The sequence below is a fragment of the Neovison vison genome, chromosome 2, assembly GCF_020171115.1.
Source record: "Neovison vison isolate M4711 chromosome 2, ASM_NN_V1, whole genome shotgun sequence".
Taxonomy (NCBI): Eukaryota; Metazoa; Chordata; class Mammalia; order Carnivora; family Mustelidae; genus Neogale; species Neogale vison.
The window spans coordinates 228,861,986-228,884,322 of NC_058092.1; the positions used below are offsets into that span (position 1 = coordinate 228,861,986).

Below are 22,337 nucleotides of genomic sequence, written 5' to 3' on the forward strand. Positions count from 1 at the left end.
CAGACACTTTGAAGCCAGCAGATGTTTCAGCAGCAAGGTTTTCAGACATGTGGGGTTCCTCACTCAGGCAGGAAATGACGTCCCTTCCTACTGCCCATCGTCCCAGTGCAGAGGGAGACAGCAGTGCCCGGGGGCCCAGACCAGCATCGCCCTCTTGATGCCACCCTTGGGCTAAAACGATGCAGAGGTCCATGAGAACCAGCCACACAGAGATGGCAGCACCCGTGTCGGCTGCTTGTTTAACATCTTCTAGATGAGTCCTCCTCTCTCTGCGCACCCCCTCCCTGCTTTCTCCAGCCTCCTGGCCTTTGCCTGTGCCATGCTGGCCTCCTCCACCTGTGTCAATCCCGCAAGGTCCCACGCTCGCCTTCCCTCCCGAGGGCTCCCTCCCAGGCCGATTTCTCATTTTCCCCCTCAACTGTTACTGCAAAGGTCACGCTCCCAGGTCTGAGATGAATCACTTGGTGATTATTTCAGGTGTGCCATCTGGCCTCCCTACTCCCGGGCCCAGGAGGCTGAGCCGCCTATGGGGAGTGTAGAAGCGCTGTGAGGGGCTCCGTAGCGCCACCTTGTGGGCGTGCTGCCGGGCCGTGGAGGCAGAGCTGGGCCGGGGCTATCTCCGCCCTGGGGCTTCCTGTCTCTGGTGGTGAAGTCAGTGAGGGAGGGCATCGGAGCGCCCTCAGGGCAGAGCCTTGGGTGCGGCGGGTCATCACCTGCTTCCTGGTTGAATACCAAGGCACAGACTCAGAGTGGACAAAGCACCCCCGAGAGTTACTGTCCCCTCTGTTCCCCAGCAACTTTGGGGGGAAGCGGTGGAGAGGAGCCTTAGCCAAAGAGGGGAGCAGGGTGCAGGTTTGCTTGCTCCGGGTGTGATTTCAGGGGCTCGACAGACGCTCCCTGCAGCCAACAGCTCCTCAGGGAAGCGGGGTTCTTTCTTGTCAGTTTGGCCAGAAGGGAGACAGCGGCTCCCAGAAAGCACAGTCATGTCCCCAAGATGCGTCGTGCTGTCCCGGAAGTTGGCCACGGAGCAATCCTTAAGAGCAGCTGGGGGTCATCCTCTCATCAGAGTGGACTTTTGGGCTGGGCTGGGCATATGATCTCATGGAGGCTGGCCAGCTGCTGAGCTTCCGTGCCCCAGACCATCAGGAGGCCATTCGTGATGGCCTCCAGCAGAGAAACCCTGTCCCTAATTTCTTCTTCCTGTCCTCAGAAGCGGTACCACCAAAAGCTAATTCCACACATTTCAGAGGAAACTTGGTGCCTAAATTCACACTGTGGTATTAAAAGTCAAGGCCTGCTGCCTGGAGCTGCTTGAGACCATCTGGTGACCAAAGAAATAAAGTGTCACTTCAAAATACTGCTGGCCTGAGAGGGTCCCAGACTCCAGGGCAACTTGTAGCAGAGACCTCCACCAAGACCTGTTCTGGCCACTTTCAGCCCTACCAATATCTAAGGGCCTTAGGGCTTTTTGTGTTTGATTAGAAATTAGGGGTATGTTTTTAGCATGGAGGAGGACAGTCCCCAACCTTCTGCCCACCCTGACCCTCAGCTTCCCCCCAGAGGGACAGTTCTGCTAGAAAGAGCCGCAGAGCTAACCACAGTTCTCCTGGCATTCCTGAGCCCTCTCACGTGACAGTCCCGTCCAGAGCCCACCTGGCCCCAAGGTTACCCCTCCCTTCCCTAGCCCACCTCACAGGCCTCCTGGGACCAGAAGGGATTAGCTTCCTGGAATGAGTTCTGAAACTGGAGTTCTGCGTTCAAGCCACAGGCATGGTGTGCAGCGGCTGCGGCTGCTGGGACCCCAGAGCACGCTGAGTGTCTGGGGGCACTTGATCTTCCATGATGTGCTAGACTCGGGCTAGGGAGAGTCGCCTTCATGGGTCTCCCTTGGAAACTGACTTCTCTGACTTGGAGGGAAAAGACCAATACCTTCCAGTTCCGTCGATGCAAATCACAAATGTCCCATGAAAATGTCCCCTTGGGCAGCTGCTTCTCTCACCCCCCTGGCAAGTTCAGGTTTCAGTTCCTAACTTACACAGGCCGACAGCTTCTTATTCCCTTACTGGCAGAGGCGCTACTCTCTGGAGTCACTTGAAAGGGGGTTTGCTTGGAATCGCTTCATCTCTTCATGTTGAGCCAGGGACTGATTTAAACCCATGGTCGTCAAACCAAATGCACTACTACCCGCTCATTAAGTCCTATTAGGGCTTTGACCGTGGGCAGCATCCCCAGAGCCCTCCCGCCAACCACCGCGGAGAATGAGAGCAGTGGGACTCCATGCACACGGCTGGATTCCCCCCCTAGACCCTGGGCTGCCCCTCCCATCGGCTGGGGAGGAAGCAGAGTACGGTCCTCCGTGGGAAGGCCCAGGAGGGGGGTGGAAGTCTGAGCCCAGATTCCACTTTGCTCTGATCCTATCCTCCACGAAGCCTTTCCCGGATGACCCTGCCCGGTAATGTTCTCCCTCTCTGAGCGCGGAGGGCTCATGGCATTGAGCCACGTTGTCTTCCATTTCAGCTCTTCCTGCCTCTGCTGGAGGGCTGCACAGTGCCCTGCCCACCTTGAGGCCTGAGGGGCTCCTGGGAGCTGGGGAACGGGTGAGAGGGGCACAGGGGGCCCAGACGCCCCACCGTCTTCAGCCAGACTCCCTCCAGACCCACCCTCCCAACCTGTGTCCTGTCCCCTGTCTGCCACTCCTTGGCTGGGTGACCTGGTGTCCAATGGCTGAAATTTTTGGACCTCTGTTTCCCCGTCTGTGAAGTGAACATTATAGCAGTCTTCACCTCGCGGAGCCATGATGAAGGTTGGATGACGTAGCGCATCTGTGTTTCTCGCAGTGCCGGACCACAGCTGGCCTTCGGCAGAGGCAAACCTGGGCTACCCGTTGGTTTTAAATAGTGGGTCTATAGATAAAGTCCATTTGGAGGAGGAAAAAAGAAGTTTGCTGGTTTAAAAAAAAATAGCTGTCAGTGGGCCCCTTTTATACATGACCACATGCAGCCTGCAGGGGCGAGGGAGATTCCCGCGAGGGTATTACCTGATTTCTTTCCCGTCTTCCTGGAGAAAAAGTGCTCAGTCAGGGCCACACTGGCTTCACCTTTTAACACCCCCGCAACGTGCCTGATGCCAGGTTCAGTCCACTCCGGGTAAGGGCGGGTCTTCCCAGGGCGGCGTCTGATGGCAAAACGGGTGCAGCGGGGTGCGTACAGGTGGGCAACCCAGCTGCCTCTTCTGAGGTCCAAGAACTGGGAGTTTCTCCCCAGGACTTCCCCGCCCAGCATGTGTGTTTGGTCTATGCTGACTCCTCCCAGATTCGGGTCACATCCGGGCACCACGCACAGCTTCAGGTGGTTCCTTACCGTACGTACCGTGGACTCCGTTCTGTGGCTGGCATGGGCCCGTCAAACCGAGGTTGCCCGGCCATCGGCTCTCGTGGTGCAAATTTGCCCATGGCCTCTGGGTTTGTGTTAGGATTTGATTGCTCTCAAAGAGCCCAGAGTTAGCCCAAGAGATTCAGTTGGCAAGTTCCCTAGAAAGTTCCCCAAGTCTTAGAAGCAGCCTCCCCACCCCAGCAGCCAACTGTCTCCGCAGAAGCTTCTGCGTATAACAGAGGCAGAGATGGAGGTGCACAGTGACCCCAGAGGGGGGACCAGTGCTCGGGCTTTCAGTTTCTTGGTTGGGGGGGCTCCTTCTGCAACCTTGAGCATCTTTTCTACAGTCTTGCTCATATGGGTTTTTAGGGAGGGAGGAACGGGAGCCACCACCCCCCAGGGCAGTCTATCAAAGCTGTGCCCACGGACTGCAACCCCCCACCCTGCTGCTGAGCTGTGCTTTTGCTGGCCCTTCCACCCATTTCAGAACCTCTCATGCAGGACTTTGAGGCTGGGCAGGTGTTCACCTTGCCCTCTGTGCAGACAGGCCCAGCCTGGGAAGGGGCATCTGCAAGCTGCCAGGGGCTGATTGACCAACTCGTCCATGCGGGACAGTTCCATACATGCATCTCATTTGGGTCTGACCCCAAGCCAAGGACACAGGGACATCATTCTCAGTGTGCCACAGATGAGGGCCACAAGGCTCAGAGGAACCTAGCGACCTCCACGAGGTCACACAGACTCAAAGTGGCAGAGCCAGAAAACTGGCCTTAAGTCTAGGCTCATTCACCGCCTTTCACCCCAGCCACCTTTGCGTGCCCCTGAATGTGGCATGTGGCTCAGGGCCCGGAGTGGGCAGGAGGGAGGGGAGAAGCCCGCACCTGCCCCTCATGGACATGTCCTCTTCTCTTCCTCCAGTCCCCAGTTTTCATTGCCCAGGTTGGCCGGGACCTGGTCTCCCAGACAGAGGAGAAGCTCCTACAGAGGCCCTCCAAGGAACTCTTCTCTGCCTGCGCACAGTAAGTGCCCCCTTCCTGCCCAGGCCGGGCCTCCACACGGCCCTGGAGAGGGGCTACCCCTGCTGTCCACCTGGAGCGCCGGCCCCGGGGCAGGTCTGCCATGCCCGAGGCCCCAGCCAAGCCGCGCAGCTGTTTGCATACTTCTTACCATCGGAAAAGATACCAAAGGGCCAAGTCCAAACAAAACATCTGCCTCAAAGGGCGTTGAAAGCAAGTGGCTCTCCAGGCTGTTGAGACAGAAGAATGTGCAAAAACTTGACCCCGTCTGGGTGGTTTGGGAGTCCTTCCCGGCGCCCACACCCCACTGCTGCCAGCAACCGGAGCCAGGTAGCGCTGCTGCGGGAAGGGGGCTGGAGGCCACCTTAGCCGCACCCTGTTACCTTGTCTGCAGGCCATACGGCCATCCTGATGGAATAGGAGACAAGTCGGTGGGTGTGCTGCTGGCCAGACACCAGGGAAGCCCTGACCTGTCCCTTGCACACATACTGTGAAGGCGCGAGCCAGTAGACACACGCATATGCCTGAGCCCACCCAGGTACCCTGCCTCATAAGCTGACACGTGCCTGCACGCCAAAACCCTTCCGCAGCCTGATCACCCCGCACGGCTTGCTGTGCGCCCCCATTCAGCCTTTGCCCCACAGACAGTGGGGAGCTTGCTGTGTGCCTGGCACCGTGACAGGTGCTTCACCTGCCGTGGTGAGCAAGAACCCGGGCCTGGCTTCCATCGGGCTTGACAGCCAGGCAGGGAGGACATGAAAACCAGTGCCCCTGTGCCCTGTGGGAAGAGCTGGAGCCCATGCTGAGAACGGACATTGAGGGAGGGCCAGCTTGGGGCCCAGCCCTGTTAGGTGCCGAGGAGAGAACCTCCACCACAACACACAAGCAGAAATAAACCTGGTTGCTCTCCTCTTGGAGCTGGCTGAGGGTCAGATCTGACAGCAGGTGAAACCGCTGGACTGTCTTTGTGGTCCTGAGGGAAATGGACATCCCGGTCCCCTACACTGGCCCCCGCCCTCATGTTTGGCAGGAGACCGGGTCCAACATGGCCCCCACTGTGCCTCCGGCTCCCTCGCCCCCACCCACACGTCCTAAGTGCCTGGGCTGCGTTGGTCAGCGTCATGGCTTTTCAAAGGAAAGAAGCCCATCTGCCCCTAACCACAGCCAGCTTCCGGGGCCTGGCCCACAGCAGGCGACTGGTGAACTCTGCTGTGGCGATGGAAAGCTCCCAGTGGCTTCTCTGGTCCTGGACCAAATCCAGAGCCTGGGCCCTCCAGACGCTGCATCCCTACTCTGCCCACCCGTGCACACACTCTCCCCTGCACCCGCTTAAGTATTCTTCTGTCCTCACAGCAGCTCAAGAGTCCCTTCATGAGAAAGGGAGCGCTACCCGAGTCCCCCAGGGGCCTCACTTAACTCTCTGTCATGATAACATTTCTGTGGGCCTCTCTGACGGTTGCCCCACGTACAACAGTGACCTCACGCTCACAGCTCTAGCCCGCGCCTAGAGCCGTGCCGTGGCGGGGCCCCAGTAAGTGCCCACGGGGTCAGGCGGTCACTCGGGTAGGAGGACGGGCCTCTGAGGCAAGGTGTTCCCCTGCGGATACGAATACATGGCTCGGCCCGTCAGCTTCAGGCCAGGATTGTAAAATGTTCATTTCTTCCCTCCGAGCCAGGTCTGTCCACGACTACCTGAAGGGGGAGCCCTTCCATGAGTATCTGGACAGCATGTACTTTGATCGCTTTCTGCAGTGGAAGTGGTTGGAAAGGTGAGTGCCCCGGGCACACCCCGTCTGCAGGCGTGTGCCCGCGTGCGCGCGGGAGGGGTGGGCGACGGGCTTTCCAGCTGAGAGCCCAGAAAAATCAGCTGCCTCCGTGGCTCCATGGTCCAAGTAAAATTAGCCATCCTCCTGTTGATTAAGTTCTTGGCTCTTCTAGAAATGTTCTGTGCTTATTAAAGTGTACACGCACACTCACATTCATAAATATGTATGTACTTATCCTTACTTGTTTGGTTCACTGGTTTGGGGGATCTTCTCTAGCTGCCGTATCCTCCGAGTGAGTCGCACAGTGACTCATGAACGAGTTTAGCTCAGTCCCCTGTTGATGGACATACAGGTCGCTCTCAGTTTTGTGTACAATCTTCCCTAAATAACGAATAGCTTTGTAGATACATCTTCATGTGCTTTCAGAAGTACATGAAGAAATCCATAGAAATCCCCACAGAGGAGTTTTGGCCAAAGTGAAACCGTGAGGGACCGCTAAGCTTCCCTCCCAGCCGGCGGCCCCCGTTTCCAGTCCCGCCAGCGTCTCGGTGCCTGCTTCCCCTCAGCCTCACCCACTCTGTTCCCGAGCTTTCCTGGCCAGCGTGTGAGCAGCTGCTTTCCTTCTTGTTTATCTTTTCATCTCTAATAATGGAGAAAACTGAGCATCTTTTCCTGTTTTGTTTACTGCCTTTTCTCTGCAAAGAGCTCTCACAGACATGGCAGTGACTCGGCCTCCGTGTGACTGAAGAGGAAGGAGAGCCCCAGAGAGGGTGTGGGCTGGTCACACAGCAGGCCAGCGGCGCAGCTGGGGCGAGGCCCCGGCCCAGGACCCCAGCACAGGGCTCTGCCCACCACACTGTTCAGAATTGGCAGAACAGGGCATTGCCTGCGTTAAATCCATGCTGCGCTGCACTGCTAGACAAGGGCAGGAGCAGCCCCTTCCACAGCCCAGGGGTCCATGTGCCTGAGGCCTGCCCCCCACAGGCATCTGGGCACCCTCTGGGCAGAGAGCCAAGAGCCACTTTGCTTCTGCCTGTCCCCACCTCTGCTGGCTGAGTGCCCTGCAGACACACAGGAAGCTGTAGGACAAGTTGCCCGAAGAGCCCATCCACGGCTCTCCCCTGCCCACTTCAGGAAGCCCAGAGGGCAACACCCAGCTCTGTACCACAGGGGGTTCGTTTCTGTCCACCCCGACTGGTGGGAATGACAGTTGAGCAGGGGTCAGTCTTCTCTGTGGGCCACTAGCTGCCACTGGCCCCCTTGCACGTGCATACAGTGGCTCCAGGAGAGCCGAGGAAGTGAGGGTCCGGGCAGACATCCTGCGGAGGGCCCTGGGTCCACAGCCTGGGTCTGCGTCCTGGCTCTGCCTTCGCAGGGACCTCAGCAAGGGCTGCTCACCCCTCCCCACTTCAGTTTTCTTATCTGTGAGATGGGGATCATAACAGTGCGTGCCTTCGTAGACCTGGGTGCGGACGAGCTGAGGTAAGCATGGTCCATTTCTACAATAAGGCAGGTGTTCAGCAGGGGTCAACCGTCTGGGCCCAGAAGTCAAAGGCAGGATACAGTTGTGGTTGTCGGTGAGATCATCAGTGCCACTGTGTCTGTCACCCTCAAGTGTCTGGTATGGGAAGGAACGGCTGGCCCTTGTGTTCCTAATGAGCCCAGGACAGTGTGGTGGGGATGTATTTGCCACCCCCCTCCCCCCACGCCCGAGCCAAGGCTGTGTGCCACACACCCCGACCTCTGCCCACCTTCCTGGGGCGGCAGTGCGGGCTTGAGACACCGGATGTGGGCTCTGCAGCAGGCTTCCTGGGATCCCAGCCCCAGAGCCTCCACTTACCGTCATGACCTTGGGCAGCTCATGTCCCCTCTCAGAGCCTAAACATTCTCAGCTGCACAGGGGGGACCGTCCCACCTCCTGATGCAGTTGTGCGGAATACACCGTGCCTGTGCGAGGTGCTTCACGCAGTGGGGACTGTTACCCTAAAGACTCCGGAAGGGAGGTGTCCTTTGTTCCTAGAGTTCTTTTTTTTTTTAAAAGATTTTATTTATTGGACAGCACGCGAGTGCACACAAGCAGGGGGAGCAACAGAGGGAGAGAAAAGTAGGCTCCCCACTGAGCAGGGAGCCCAACACAGGGCTTGATCCCAGGACCTTGGGACCATGACCTGAGCCGAAGGCAGACGCTGACCCGACCGAGCCACCAGGCGCCCTTTTTCCTAGAGTTCTAATAACGATATCTGACTCTCACACAGCAGCTTACAAAGAGCCTTGGGATACAGATGCCTTTTCAGAGTCGTTTTACTGAAGATACAAGGCTCAGAGAGGTTGATCGATCAGTCCTGGGTCACACAGCAAGGGCCTGGCAAGGCTGGAACCTGAAGCCAAGGCCCTTTGATCAAGTCCTTCCCCCTTACTCCACCCAGCACTCTGTTCAATAGAATGTGGCCATTGGCTTTGATTTTACTTGTCTCTCCTGGCCACTTGAAATGGAGAAACAGGCTTTTTAAATCTGTGTTAACTGTGAAGAAGTTAGGCCCTTTTGTGGGCATTAAGTTGCTGAAGCCACTAGGGCAGAAGCCTGGCCCAGAAATGCCCCTAAATGATTGACAGCACCCCACTTCCTCCCTTTCCTTTTTTTTTTCTTTCTTTCTTTTTTCTTTTTTTTTTTTGCTAACAAGATCATGGCCTGTTTGTGCTGTACTGTTGAAATATTAAAGGGATTTTCTCCCTCCCAAGGTTAACCAAGAAATTCCTCGGAGACTGTATTACACTCATTTCCCCTCGCAGAGGATCTCTGTGGTACCGCCGACCGACTGTTTGTTCTCCATGTATCGTAAACTGTTAGGCCCGGGCGCCTTCATGTGGTTTCGAGGGCGGCGGTAGGGACGCTGCCCAGGGCCGCATGGCCCACGCAGCCGCATGGAGGCTTTGCTGTCGCGGGCCGCTTGTGGGCAGGAGGACCCGGAGCTGTGGAGAGTCCACTGGGGGGCGGCCCTGTGCTCCCAGCGGGGACGTAATCCTTGTGTCGACCCCCCCCCCCCCCCCGCAAAGAAACAGAAGAGAGAGTGAGTCAGGGCTCCTGAGCTCCAGACAGGCCTGCCAGAGAGAGCCACCGGGGGCGGGGGTTCGGGGCTGTCCTGTGAGAGGTGGCGTGAGGACCTTTGGGATCCGGTAGCAAGAAGGGTTGCAACAGAGGGTTCATTCAGGAGCTGCTGGGTGACCAGAGGCTCCCCAGTCTTTCTCAAGCTGACCCACTTATATGGGGCAGCTCAGGCATACTCTAGAGTGTGCCCTGGTCCAGCCCCTGCGGTGGAGTTGGGGGATGCTCAGAAATAATCCTGGAGGTCCAAGAGCTAAGTTTGACCTCCTAAAAGCGGATTGTTCTTTATCGGTTCATGGTCCAAGGACACTTGGGTTGTTTCCATCTCTTAGCCCTTGTGAGTAATGCTGCAGTGAGCATGGGAGGGAAAACGTGGTAGATACCTACAACGGAATATTATTGAGCCTGAAAAAAGAAGGAAATCCTGCCATTTGTGATAACATTGAGGAAGCTGGAGGACGTTCTGCTAAGTGACATAAGCAAGACACGGACAGATTCCAGATGTGGAATCTTGGATAATGTCCCAGTCCTAGGAGCAGAGAGTGGCTGGTGACTGCCAGGGGCCAGGGTTGGTGGTGGGAGGTCATGGGGGATGGAGGTCGAGGGATGCAAGGTTTCAGTTCTGGGGACGGATGAGCTCTGGAGAGCTGATGTACAGTGACGTGACTCTAGTTCATGGTCCTGTACCTCCAAGTCGGCTAAGACAGGAGATCTTAAGTGTTCTTACCAATGAGAGGGGAAGAGGGAACATGGTAGCCATGAGAGGTGACAGTTAACTTGATTGTGGTGATCGTTTCACAGTGTGTCCCTGTATCAAAGCAGCAGTTGGGTACCATTTGTCAGTTATACCTCAGAAAAGCTGGGTTGGGGACAGCTGACTATTGTCAGCCAAACAGGCCAGTGATGACCAAGCCCAGACTGTCTGCACCCTGGAGTTCTTCAAGGCGATCTTAGATGACTGTTTGTTCACTCCGTGAGGTCCCACCCTTGCCTCAGGATCAGAGGGTCTGTCTGATTAGACATAAATGGCTTTTAGCTAATTAAAACGGGGGCCAGTGGGGCTCCTGGGTGATTCAGTGGGTTAAGCCTCTGCCTTCAGCTCAGATCATGATCCCAGGGTTCTGGGATCGAGTCCCGCATCGGGCTCTCTGCTCAGCAGGGAGCCTGCTTCCTCCTCTCTCTCTGTGCCTGCCTCTCTGCCTACTTGTGATCTCTGTCTGTCAAATAAATAAAATCTTTTTTAAAAAATGGGGGCGAGGAGATACAAAGCAATGATTACTCCGTAAATAGTGCTCTGGGCAGATAGGAGCTTCTAGTGTTGCAGAGCTGTGGGGGAATTGTGATGAAGGGGCCCTTGGTGGAGGGAGGGCTGGAGACCTGCAGTTAAAGGTGACCAGCACCCTTTCCCCTGGGGCCAAGAGGTGGGCAGGTGGACCAGATGTGCAGGTGTGGGGAGGGCTCTTGTGTCCTCCCTGGGACACCGAACTATGTGGCTCCTGGCCCCCTCCCTTCTCCCTGCAGAGAGCGCAGCTGCTTTCTGAGCTTAGCCACCACATTTTCATTTGGAGAGAGAGGGAGCCCCACAGAAAGTGCGTGAAGCAGCCGCTTCAAGCCTCTGCTCTTCCCTCCAAGCAAGTGAGCGAGCAAGGATTGCTTGGGTCCCAAGCCGCAGGGGGCCGAGGGCGGGTGGCCTGGGATTTGAACCCCCAGCCCCAGAACAAGTCCTTGAGGGACCCGTCTGCGCCGATGATTCAGAGGGCACGCAGGGCTGCAGTTGTCTGTTTCTTGTGGATTCTGCATCTCAGCACCATGAGACCAGTGTTGGATTCTTGCTTTTTTCCAGGCAACCGGTAACCAAAAACACCTTCAGGCAGTACCGAGTACTAGGCAAAGGGGGCTTTGGGGAGGTGAGTGAACATGCGCATCTTCAGTGGGAAGTGCCCCTACTCCTGTCCCTGTTTCTGTCCCTTCTGGATGGGCTTAAGGTGTCCTGCGCCCCCTGGCGGGGAGGGAAGGTGAGGCGTGGGCCCGGGAACAGGAGATGCTGCAGGGGTGGGAAAGGCGGTTGGCCGCAGGGCCCGTGGGATGGAAGTGCGCTTGGAGCCAGCCTCAGGGTTGGCATTGGAGGGAGAAGTGGGCGTTCTTGGATGTCTTTGGACGGAGGAGTGAGGGCATGAAGGGCCCCAGCATCTTGGCCCCATGCTGCCATTTATATGTGCTGTTGCACTTCATCTGATCGTCCCAGTCTGTGAGGCAAGCCTTGGTATGCCCATTTTAGAGATGAGGAAAACTGAGGGTCAGAATGGTTGATGACTCAGCCAAGGTCACACAACCAAAAAAGGGGTGGAACCAAGAAGACAAGAACCCAAGTAGCTTGGCTCCTATTCCGCTGAATTATAAAGTCAGGGTTGTTAGGGGTCTCACACCCAAATAAGCCTCTCTTCCCAGCAGCTGGTGCTGTGAAGTCCCCAGTTAGCAATGGCTGCATCTGGGTGGAAGCTTGGGACAGAGAAACTCTAGTTGCCTCTGAGAGAGGGACAGCACTTTAGGCTTTGGCCGGTTATGTAAACAGCGGCATGAATGTTTGGTTGTGCACCTTGAAAAGCTCGGATTCCCCGAAGGCTAGAGGGAGGGAACCAAGGGGCACTGAAGCCAGTGCTTGAGGGCAGGGCCTGGCGCAGCCGTGGGCCCAAGACCAGGCATCCTTGGGTCCTATGACTGGGAGCATGCTCAGGCCAGGCTTCTGGCACATCAGTTCCCAGCCCTACCGACCCAGCATCCTGGCCTTGGAGGAGCCTGGGGTTGGCCTTCACCTGTCCCATACCCTTGGCTTCTCTCTTGCACCTCAGGTCTGTGCCTGCCAGGTTCGGGCCACGGGGAAAATGTATGCCTGCAAGCGCTTGGAGAAGAAGAGGATCAAGAAAAGGAAAGGGGAGTCCATGGCGCTCAACGAGAAGCAGATCCTAGAGAAGGTCAACAGCCGCTTCGTGGTGAGTGTCCAGGGCCCAGCGCCAGGCCCCCCTTCTAGTGACCAGGGCTCCCATCCCTTGGGAAGAGGGGGTCCTCCAGAGTGGCAGGTCCCCGGCCTGTAGGGAAGTGGACCACCGTGAGAGGATGAAGCAGCGGAAAGGCGACCAGGCCTTCCCTCCATCACAAGGCTCCCCGTGGCCAACCGTGGCTGACTTGCTCCAGTCACTCAAACTGGCCTGGCTCCCCTCTGTGTGTGGGACCAAGGCCTCTGTTCTCCAGAACCACCTTGTAAACTCCTCAGTGGAAAAAGCAGCCCACCCCAGACCCAGCCAAGGAGCTGTGTTCCCACAGACCCCCGTAGGCTGGTTTCCCCATGGGGGAGACCCGAGTGTCGATATCCCGCAGGGGTGCCATCTTGTTTGTGTTCATTTTGTTACCAGTCTTGGCCGGGCTCGGCTGCGGTAACACACCAGCCCCAGCCCCAAGTAGCTGGACACAAGAAAGACCATTGTCACGCACACAGAGCCCAGCCACATCTAGTCCCCCTTCTCTACCTTACGGCTGCCCCACCTAGAGTCTTACAAGTGTGTGCTGGCGGGTTTGTCCAGGGACCCTCGCTGTCTCAGCCGCCGGGACATTCCTCACACCGCCCACAGCCCGTGGGCCAGAGCTAGTCACTGCCAGGGCCCGGCCAGCTGCAGGGAAATGTGGAAGAGCATGTGGGTGTTTGGTCACTCTCTATCCCTCTGCCACATGTCACTATAAAAAAACATGTACAGGGTGAAACCCCCACAGCACAGAGAGGTCTGAGATACAAACAAAAGCCTCCCTCTTCGGGTAAGCGTCCGAGCATGGGGGATTCACAAAGAGGCTTTCTGATGGTTTTAGCCGGTGGAGTCCTACCAGACGCCCTAAGCTGCAGTGCCCTCCCCTGGAATCGAGGTCCTTTCCTGTGGCCAGACCTACAGCCATAGCTCTGTTTTTGATGCTGTGCACCCCACTCCCTGCCGTGCAGCACGGAGATAACCCGTCATCTGCGCAACCGGTCCCCACGGACCCCCGCGCACAGGTCGTGCTGCCCGTGAGGCTGCCGTGTCCAGCCTTGAAGGTCCCTTTGGCGCACGTCCAGGAGCGTGTCCGTAGGATGGGTTCCTGGTGGAGGAACTGTGGCATCAGAGGCCGTGTGCCTTTCCCATCGGGTAGCAGTTCCCGAACGGCTCTCCGTCAGTGTGGTCAGTGTCCTGCCGGTCGAATGCCCACCAGCGGTGTGAGGGCAGGAGGTGCTGGCAGCCTAATGTGTTCGTCATTCCCCAGAGGGGGTGGTTTTCTGAGGCACCGCTCCAAGCCGACAGGAGCGTGCACCTCCGGGCCTCCTCTCGGGTTGCCCGCAGCCCCCAGCCTCCCTCTGTGCTGCCAGCCTCTTTCAGTGGGGACCACAGGTCACCCCCTCGATGCTGCCCGTGGAGCCCTGATCATTGCAGGAAGGGGCAGCGCCGGCTCTCACCGGGGCTGGTGACAGTCGGTGCTCAGAGGGGGAGAGAGTGGTCTGCCTGATAAACGGGGCGGCACATATTCCAGGGCCTGGACCACCCTTGACTGGGCCCCGTCCACTGCCCCCAGCAGGGAGTTCAGCCAGCGCCCTCCGGGAGCCCCTCCTTGGTCTCTGTGGGCAGGTGTGGCAGGGAGGGCCGGCCTGGCAGCTGGCACTGAGCACCGTCCCCAGAGCCCTCCTGCTCAGCTCCCATTCTGTCCTTTCCTCAGAAATAACTGCCATTGTTCCTGGCCTTTGCCTCCAAGGCTTATGGCCCCGCTTGGGCCGAGCCTGGTCCATAGTGGCCAGCTTTCATTTGGATTGGCTCCCGATGTGGAGAAGGACAAGTACCACCAGCAGACTTTACCCCGGACCCAGCCCTGCTGTGTCTCCCACAGCCCCATGGTCCCCCATGCATCCTTGAGCTGGTCTCCACCAGCAGGGAACTAAGTCCTTCCTGTTAATGGTCCCTTTGACCAGATGTGTCCTCCAGGAGGAGGCAGACTTGGCCGAACTGTGTTCCCCTTCACAGAGTCCCTCTGGCCACCTCTCGAGCCCACTCCCAGCGTCCCTATGGTAATGAGACCCCAGCCCAAAAGGCATCTGGGCCCTGCTTTTCTTGGATGGCCAACAAGGCCACCCAGTCTTCACTGAATGAAGCACATGCAGGCTTTTTTGTCTGTGTAAACACACAGACCCCATCCCGTCAGGCTTTCTAAAAGGGCAGAGTACCAGCCTGCGCTCCCCACTTTGTCTCCTCACCTGGAACCACAGTATCCGGACGTGTGTCCTGCTTCTGGCAAGAGGGGCAGTGGGCAGGGGCACCATGAGGCTGGCGGGGTGCAGGGCAATGGCATGGAGCTGCTGAGGACCCCGCTCACCCTTCCCCCCCCACCCCCCGCCCCGGCTTCACAGACCCTGAGGAGGACGAGCGGAAGTGGGTGGCAGTCGCTGGGACCTCACCTTCGTGCTGTCTTGTGCTCCCAGGTCAACCTGGCCTATGCCTACGAGACCAAGGACGCGCTGTGCTTGGTCCTGACCATCATGAACGGGGGTGACCTCAAGTTCCACATCTACAACATGGGTAACCCTGGCTTCGAGGAGGAGCGGGCCTTGTTTTACGCGGCAGAGATCCTCTGTGGCTTGGAAGACCTCCACCGGGAGAACACGGTGTACAGGTGAGCCAGCTCCCCTTCTGGTCCTGCCACCGGGGACCCACCCCCTCCTCGGTCAGGCGGGCACCCCGCCCTGGGACTCGGGGCCTGGCCATTGCCATAGAGACTCACACCCTGGACTGCTTGGGGGCCAAGTGTAGGAGGTGATGTTCCCTCAGAATGGGTGAGTCGGGCCAAACCCCGCGTCCCTTCCAGCCCAGCGCGTGGGAAGCACAGTGAGCCTTCTCCAGAAAGACCTTGGTGGGGTCAGCACACGCGCAGGCAGCAGAACGGATGTCGGTCCCACTCTGTCCCGCCGGATGGATTCCACGAGTGGTGGTCTTCAGCCTTTTCTCACTGCCCCTCTCCAGGAAATTTGAAAATCTGTGTGCCCTTATACGTTACGGAAACATCTGAAATAGTTTATCATCTGTTAAAATAGGGGCTAGTATTTTGAAACTGAACAGTTCCATCACACTTTTAAAGGTATTCAGTAGAATCTGATCGCTGTGGCAAAGTGATTTCCACCATTATACATTTTAAAAATGCATGAAAATTCTTCAAAGGCAAGGGATTCCCTATCATCGTTTTTTCCATCCTCACAGAATGTTATTATAATGTCATTCCCCCCCCCCAAAAGTCTGTCATTGATCAGCGTGCAGCCCTGCGATATGGGGATAGATAAGATTTTTTTTTTTAATTTCCTTTGACCACAGGCTGTAAGTGTTAAAAAAGCGTCCGCTGAGCTGCCGCTGTAATGGTTATTAGTAGAACCCTTTTCTACTTTTCTACTTTTCTAATTGGGATCCTGGGGGATTTCACACCATGGAGCAGGGCGCCAAGGTCACAGAGTGGGAAGGACCCTGCTTTTCTTCTGTCACTTGGAGTCTGTGCCACGGAGAAAGGGCAAGTGGGAGGGGAGATCCCAGAGAATGCCGGGACAGGGCTTTTGTGTCTTGAGGATCTAGAAAGGCAGAAAATTCTTGAATTTTCTTCTTTCGGCTTCTTGAAAATGGCAGCACACGGGAGCCCTCTGGACGGTTCCCGCAGACCCAGCAGGCACGCACACCCCAACGTGAAGACCTTTGCTGCAGAGCTCTTGGCAAAGATGATCTTGGGAAGTCCAAGACAGTTTTGAAAACAAGAAGGAACGGTCGTGATCACTGGCTCTCCCCCACGCACCACCCCCACCATCTCTCCATTTAGGCTCTTGTTCTGTTTTCATTCAAGTGAGAAGAGAAAAAATTCCCTATGGGTTGAAAAAAGAACTCCCCACTTGATTGCTTTTCACTTAAAACAAAAAGAAAGGCGGGCCTCCAAGTTCTAGTCCTTATTCTCATGAAGAAGAGAACCACAGCGCCTCCCTGGCCTCCAATGCCTGCCGCGGGCTCTCCGCAGGTTTGGGTTCTGGCCCATGCCCGCTAGCCTAGCCGGCTAGCTATCTTTCTAACCCTGTGGCTGCTGGCTTGCTGAGGTGATGGCTCTTGCCCTTATTTGGAATTGTTAGCACATCAACAGAATGCCAATTAAATAACAGGGGCGAAGTATTTTGTAATGAATAACTATGTACAAACCCATTATCACCTAGTGAGGCTGCCCCACTGGATTTGAACACAGTAACCATTCCCCATGAGGACAGCTGCCATCAGTTAAATAAGCAAAGCCTGTTGGTTGAGAATTGCATCCTCAATCCAGATGCTAATGGCTAACTGAGTTGCACACGCTATCCCACTGGCTGTTCTTTTACCCACAGAGGGGACCTGCTGCTAGTAAAACCAGACACTTCTGCTGCCTCCCACCCTCCGTGGAGGAGGGGCGCACAATCTTATGAACAGTGATGATGTCATCAAAGAGAAGAGACAGCAGGGACAGAAGGATAGGGGTGCGCCTCCAGCTGTGCCTTGCCGCTGCGCTTTCTCCCAGGCTTGTGTCATTGCTGGACTGGGAGATGTACCAGGCTCCAGGTGTCTCCTTTTCCAAAGGGGGTCCCTCCTGGACAATTCTCTGCCCCAGATCTGCAGCTGGTACTGTGTTCTCAGTAAATTCTCTACACTAATTCCCAGGCCCCGCTCTGCCTTCATCCCAGGGCATCCTGAGACCTCCAGGTGATCCCAGCCCTGGAGGGGTCTCTCACCACACCAGCCAGAACCACACTCTGCCCTGGGGCCATCAGTATGCAGATGGGAGCCAGGGCAGGCCTTTGCCTGACCCCTTCCCAGTCATCGCCAGGGTCGAGAAGATGCCTGGCAACAGCGGCATTTGTTCTAGATGGCGGGAGGAGGGAAATTAGTCGAGGATTGTCTGGATCCAGAGAGAGACCAGACAGCATGAGCCAGGAGGTAGGAAGGAGACACGGAAAGAGGCCAAGCCAGGTGGCCATGCCCTGCTGCTCAGGATGCCCACACTCACACGCTTGCCATCTTTCCCTTTCAGAGATTTGAAACCTGAAAATATCCTGCTCGATGATTATGGTAAGTTGGGGAGCAACTTGAGAGACCCTTTTCCTGCTGTGTAGTCAAGATAAGCGTCACAACCCAAAGGGAATAGCGGGCCTTCTGGCAGAGCCTCTCACAGGCACAGCCCTGGGACTGTGGGAGGGCAGTGGGCAAGTACGGGGAGTAGGGAGTACCCACCCCTTTCCCCCACTCCTGGGTGCATGACGAAGGCAGAGGGCACAGAAAAAGCTCCTCCTTGACGAAGAAGTAGCATGGCTTGGCCAAAAGAGAGGAAGAGAGAGACAGGGAGAAAGAGAGCACTGATGGAGGGGTCTGGAATTTCAGAGATCCTGGGCAAGTACTTAACTCTACACGACTTCCCTGCACCCTGTCTTCCTCGCCTGTGAACTGGAAGCAGTGGGCCCTGCTCTGCCCACTTCAGAGGGTGGGGGCGGCGGTGGGGCTCCAGGATGACTTGAAGGGAAACTTTCACCAGCTACAACCCGCTCCAGACATGTTCAGTGTTATTCGTGCATGACCATTGCTTTTTGCTTGTGTGTGCGCACACACGTACACACCCACTGGTAACCAGAGCAGCTACAGTAACCCCTCACAGCTGTTCAACCTTGCACAGCAGGGAAATGGTGTTCACACCTGTTACCTGACTCCATCTTCCCCTGTCTGCAGAGGGGGCAGGGCCAGCATCCCTGGGCCCCTTTGACAGATGACAAGATTAAAGCTTAGAGGAGCCGACCTGCCAAGGTCACCCAGCAGTATCAGTAGGGACCTGAGACCAGAAACCAGGGCCTCCCCCCATAGCATGCCCTGGATACCAGGCAGCCCCAGGCAGAGGGGAGGGAGGAAGGGAGGCAGATCGTTGGTGACCTGGAGGGAGGTCCGAGTGTGGTGCTGCCATGTGGAGAAGTGGGCAGAGGGCCCCGGGCCTGCCTTGGATGAGCCCCGTGCACACTGGGGTTCTTGTTCCCTGCTGGTCTCTGAACCGTGCCCTGTCTCAGAACCCAGTCTGCAGCCCAATGGCTGGAACCTGTGTGTTCTCTTCTCCCCCCGCCACCGTCTGTTGGGGGCTGCCAACCCAGGGAATCCATACAGCTCTGGCCTGGTGGGGAGGGTCCTTGATGTTCGGCCTTGCTGGGTCCAGGCTATGGGGCCCTGGCAGGCATAGACAAGGAAGAGGGGGCAGATGTGGCCATGACCTGGCCTGGGTGGGTCGCCGAACAAGACACAACAGTGAGACCGAGCACTGTGTCTTCTCAGCCTGTGGGGGTCAGTCCCCGACTCTGTACCATCTCTCAGTCTTCCAAGGTCCGGACGACTTCACTCTGTTTCTCCCAAGATCAACAAGACAGGACAGGGAGTTACCTCCCAAACTGCTTTATAATTTTTCCTCTTAGGCAAATCATAAAATTTCAGGAAAATCTCCCAGTTTCCCCATGAAGCAATCCCAGAATCAGGCCGAGGCGTGTTACACTTGGTGATCTCAGCTTTCCCAAAAACCCACGAGGGCATTTTATGAGGGAGTTGGCCATTGTCCAGCCAAGTCCAGCCATCCTTTCCTAGTTTATGTTTTCTTCCTGAAAAGTAATGACTGACCCACGTGCTCTGATGCCTGGATTCTCCCAGGGGCCTGCGGTCACCCCGAGGGGTGATGATGATGCCCCTCCTTGCAGACAGACAAAAACTCAAGAGTCCGTGAGCCTTGCCCAGGGGCACAAGGCAGGTGTGTGGCCCTGCCCAGAGCGGTCCACACAGCCGCCCCAGGGACCTGCTGACGCTGCTCTCCTCACTCAGGCCACATCCGGATCTCGGACCTGGGTCTGGCTGTGAAGATCCCTGAGGGAGACCTGATCCGTGGCCGCGTGGGCACCGTCGGCTACATGGGTGAGTGTGGGTGTGGCCCCTCCCCAAGCCCACCTCTTGGGCCGCCTGCCTCTTTGTGCAACTCTGAGCAGCAGTAGAGGCACAGTGGGCAGTGGGAGGTCCTAGCCAGGGTGGGGTTGTGTTGGGGCCGAGGGTTCAGCCTCCCTGAACTGAGCTCTCTGAACCCCTCACCCCAGCCCTGCCTGCACCTCAAAGCCAAGCCGCTCTCCACGTCAGAGGTCAGTGCTGGCATACTGCGCCGCTCAGGGGAGGCTGAGCTCAAGGTGGGGGGCTGGTGAGCTGGCAGGCAGCCTCTCAGAGAGGCTCTGAGAGGAAGGGAGTCACTCAGAAAGGCCCAGAAAGGAGTGCACCACGTGCCATGTCACTAAGCAAGATGCTAAGTAGAGACCAGCCTTAGGCTCCCTGCCCTGCCCCCAGCCCCTCACCTCGCCCACTTACTCCCGGACCATTGTCCTGAGGGCTACAGGAAGAGACCGGAGCTCCCTCTGGTCCTCTGGAATCCCCCCTTCCAGTGAAGGACATCCCTGGGCTGCCTCCTGCGCATGGTCGTCTGGGAGCCGCGGGGGGTGTGGACACCTGCGTCTGTCTCCTTCCGCGTGGGGCGTTGCCGGTGGCCAATGCAGGGCTCTGGTCTACACTCACGGGCTCACGGGCTTTTGCCTCTCAGTGTCTGAGAGCTGCCTGATGACATGAAGCTTGTCTTTTTCACACTTGGATGGTTAATCTAGAATATTTTCATCAAAGTAGTAGGGAAGCCATAGCGAGAGGCATTTTTAATTCCGGGTAAACTTAAAATCATCTTTACTTTCGGTGGACACACCTTCGTTTCTAGAAATAAATATGGCTGTGGCACCTACTCCGTGTCAGGTGTCACACCCCTTGCTGGGACACAGCACTGAATAAGGCAGCTTGGATTTTCGTGGGAGGGATATTTCCATCTGCTGTGGTCAGGCTTCTAAAGCCACAGTCTGAGCCTTTCAGGAGCACTGAGGAGAGCAGTCAGGGCAGGCTCCCTGGGGGAGGTGGTGTTTTTGGCCATTGGCGAGTAGGAGTCAGCAGGGGCAAGCGTGTCCCTGCCATGAAGCTTCAGGCCTTCTGTGAGCAGCACCGTCACTGCTGGGTGCAGGACAACTAAGGCTCCGTCGGTGTGACTGGCGCCCTGGCCCCTTGTGCCCCAGCTCTGTCCTGCCACCCGCTGTCTCTCACCCCTCCTGGCTCTACTCCTCTGCCCACAGCTCCAGAGGTCCTGAACAACCGGAGATACGGCCTGAGCCCTGACTACTGGGGTCTGGGCTGCCTCATCTACGAGATGATCGAGGGCCAGTCACCATTCCGGGGCCGCAAAGAGAAGGTGAAGCGGGAGGAAGTGGACCGCCGGGTCCTGGAGACAGAGGAGGTGTACTCCCAAAAGTTCTCGGAGGAGGCCAAGTCCATCTGCAAAATGGTGAGCTCCTGGTGAGCCAGTCGCTGCCCCTGGGCCGGGTGTTTAGTAGCCTCTCCCCTCCTGCCCCAGCCGGGAGCAGCAAACAGGGCTGAAGCAGGCAGGGTCAGGACACAAGTCAGGAAGCCCCCAGGCCAGAGGAGCGAGCAGTCCTCGTTGTGGTCCGAGGTTGTCGCAGGAAGACTCCATGACAAGGGAAGGGGACTGAGGGGAACTGCATAAGACACCCTCCATCCAGCTTTGTTGGGGGAAATCATCGTGGAGGAGAAAGGAGGTGATCGCAGCCAGTTCCCCAAGACACAAAGGTGTCTTGGGGTATCCCTTACCCTTGACCTTGGCCCCCTACAGCCTCAAACTCTGGGTCCCTGGGCACTGGCTAAGGCCAGCAGGTGCAGCACAGGTGGTGAGGTGGTGGTGTTTTCAGTCTTTGAACATCTTACGAGAGTTTTCCTTCCACTACCTGGAATGCTGGTCACACTGGCTTAGGTCCCATACGACAGGAATCTATGGGTAGTGGGATTTGACCGTCCACAGGGAGGGCGCAGGTGGGGAGTGATGTTTAGACAGGCTGGGCAGTCAGGGCCAGATAGCAGGGCCCGCGAAGCTGGTTAGAGGAAGCAGTGATAGGAGCCATCAGAAGCGAAGCTGGCAGTGAGCCCACCCCTGGCCTGCTGCCCTTTCCCTCAGCCCGGGTGGGCCCACCCCTGGCCAGAGGCTTTGGGGGGTGGGGGTGGGTGGCCAGATTCCATTCTCGCCTGGCTCTCAGGCTCCCAAGTTCTGCCTGCGTCTACTTGGGGTCCTCCTCCCTCTGATGCCGGGCCCGGTATGCTGTACCCCCACCGCAGGCCACTGCCCCCCCAGTGCCGGCATCATGGGGACAGGAGGGGCCTGAGCTCCGGGGCCCCATGAGCCCATGAACTTCCTCTCCCTGGGGCACTGCTGCCCCTGGAACAGCAGATGAGCAGGGCTGAGGCTGGAGGCTGCCCTCCCTGCCTCCTCTCTGACCCATGGACATAAACCACAAAGCTGGAGTATAGAGAAGAACAGGCCTGAGGAGCTGATTAATGCAGCAAAGGTTCTGCTTCCAGAAAAACTAAGGCTGCCCTGTACCATAGCTCCCTGCCCTGAGGAGGCACCTCTCCTGGGGCCGTCTATCTGCTGCTTGACCACTTCCTCCTACCAGCTTCGGTCTGATGCAGAGCTGCGGGAAGAAGGCTTTGGGACAAGAGCTACCGTTTGACCACTTCCAAAGGAGAGGAGACTAGATCTGCCACTTAGGTGTGTGGGACACCTAAGGAGGGATGGCGCGTGTGCATGCAGACAGCCGCCCAAACCACAGGGCCAGGGGCTGGCCCGCAGCTGGGCACCTGCCCGCACGGGCTGGGCTCCCAGAAATCCAGGGAGTCACAGCAGCCGGAGTCGGGGTGGGGGACAGGAGGAGTGAGGCAGAAGTCAGGTAGGTGGAATTTCGGGGTCCTAAGGGTGTTTGAAAACTGGGGTTGGGGGCTGCCAATAATACTTGGTTATGGAGGCAAGGTGTCTATCCAGTGGGACCAAACTGGGAGGAGGGAAGAGGAAAGTCATCAGCCATGGTCAGAGCATCACCAAATGTCCCAGGTCAGGGTTGGGGACTCAGAGAAGCAGAGCAGCC

General features: G+C 57.2%; 1 protein-coding gene across 1 annotated transcript in view; it reads left to right on the forward strand.

Moving 5' to 3' along the window:
* The window catches only part of GRK5 (G protein-coupled receptor kinase 5), a 204,404-nt gene that overhangs the window by 175,179 nt on the left and 6,888 nt on the right, over positions 1-22,337 (forward strand). Inside the window, exons 5-12 of the mRNA XM_044240620.1 lie at positions 4,290-4,390; positions 6,064-6,156; positions 11,100-11,163; positions 12,106-12,246; positions 14,745-14,935; positions 17,345-17,382; positions 19,156-19,245; positions 20,481-20,689. Coding sequence (XP_044096555.1) covers positions 4,290-4,390; positions 6,064-6,156; positions 11,100-11,163; positions 12,106-12,246; positions 14,745-14,935; positions 17,345-17,382; positions 19,156-19,245; positions 20,481-20,689 — 927 coding nt within the window. The remainder of the gene's footprint in view (positions 1-4,289; positions 4,391-6,063; positions 6,157-11,099; positions 11,164-12,105; positions 12,247-14,744; positions 14,936-17,344; positions 17,383-19,155; positions 19,246-20,480; positions 20,690-22,337) is intronic.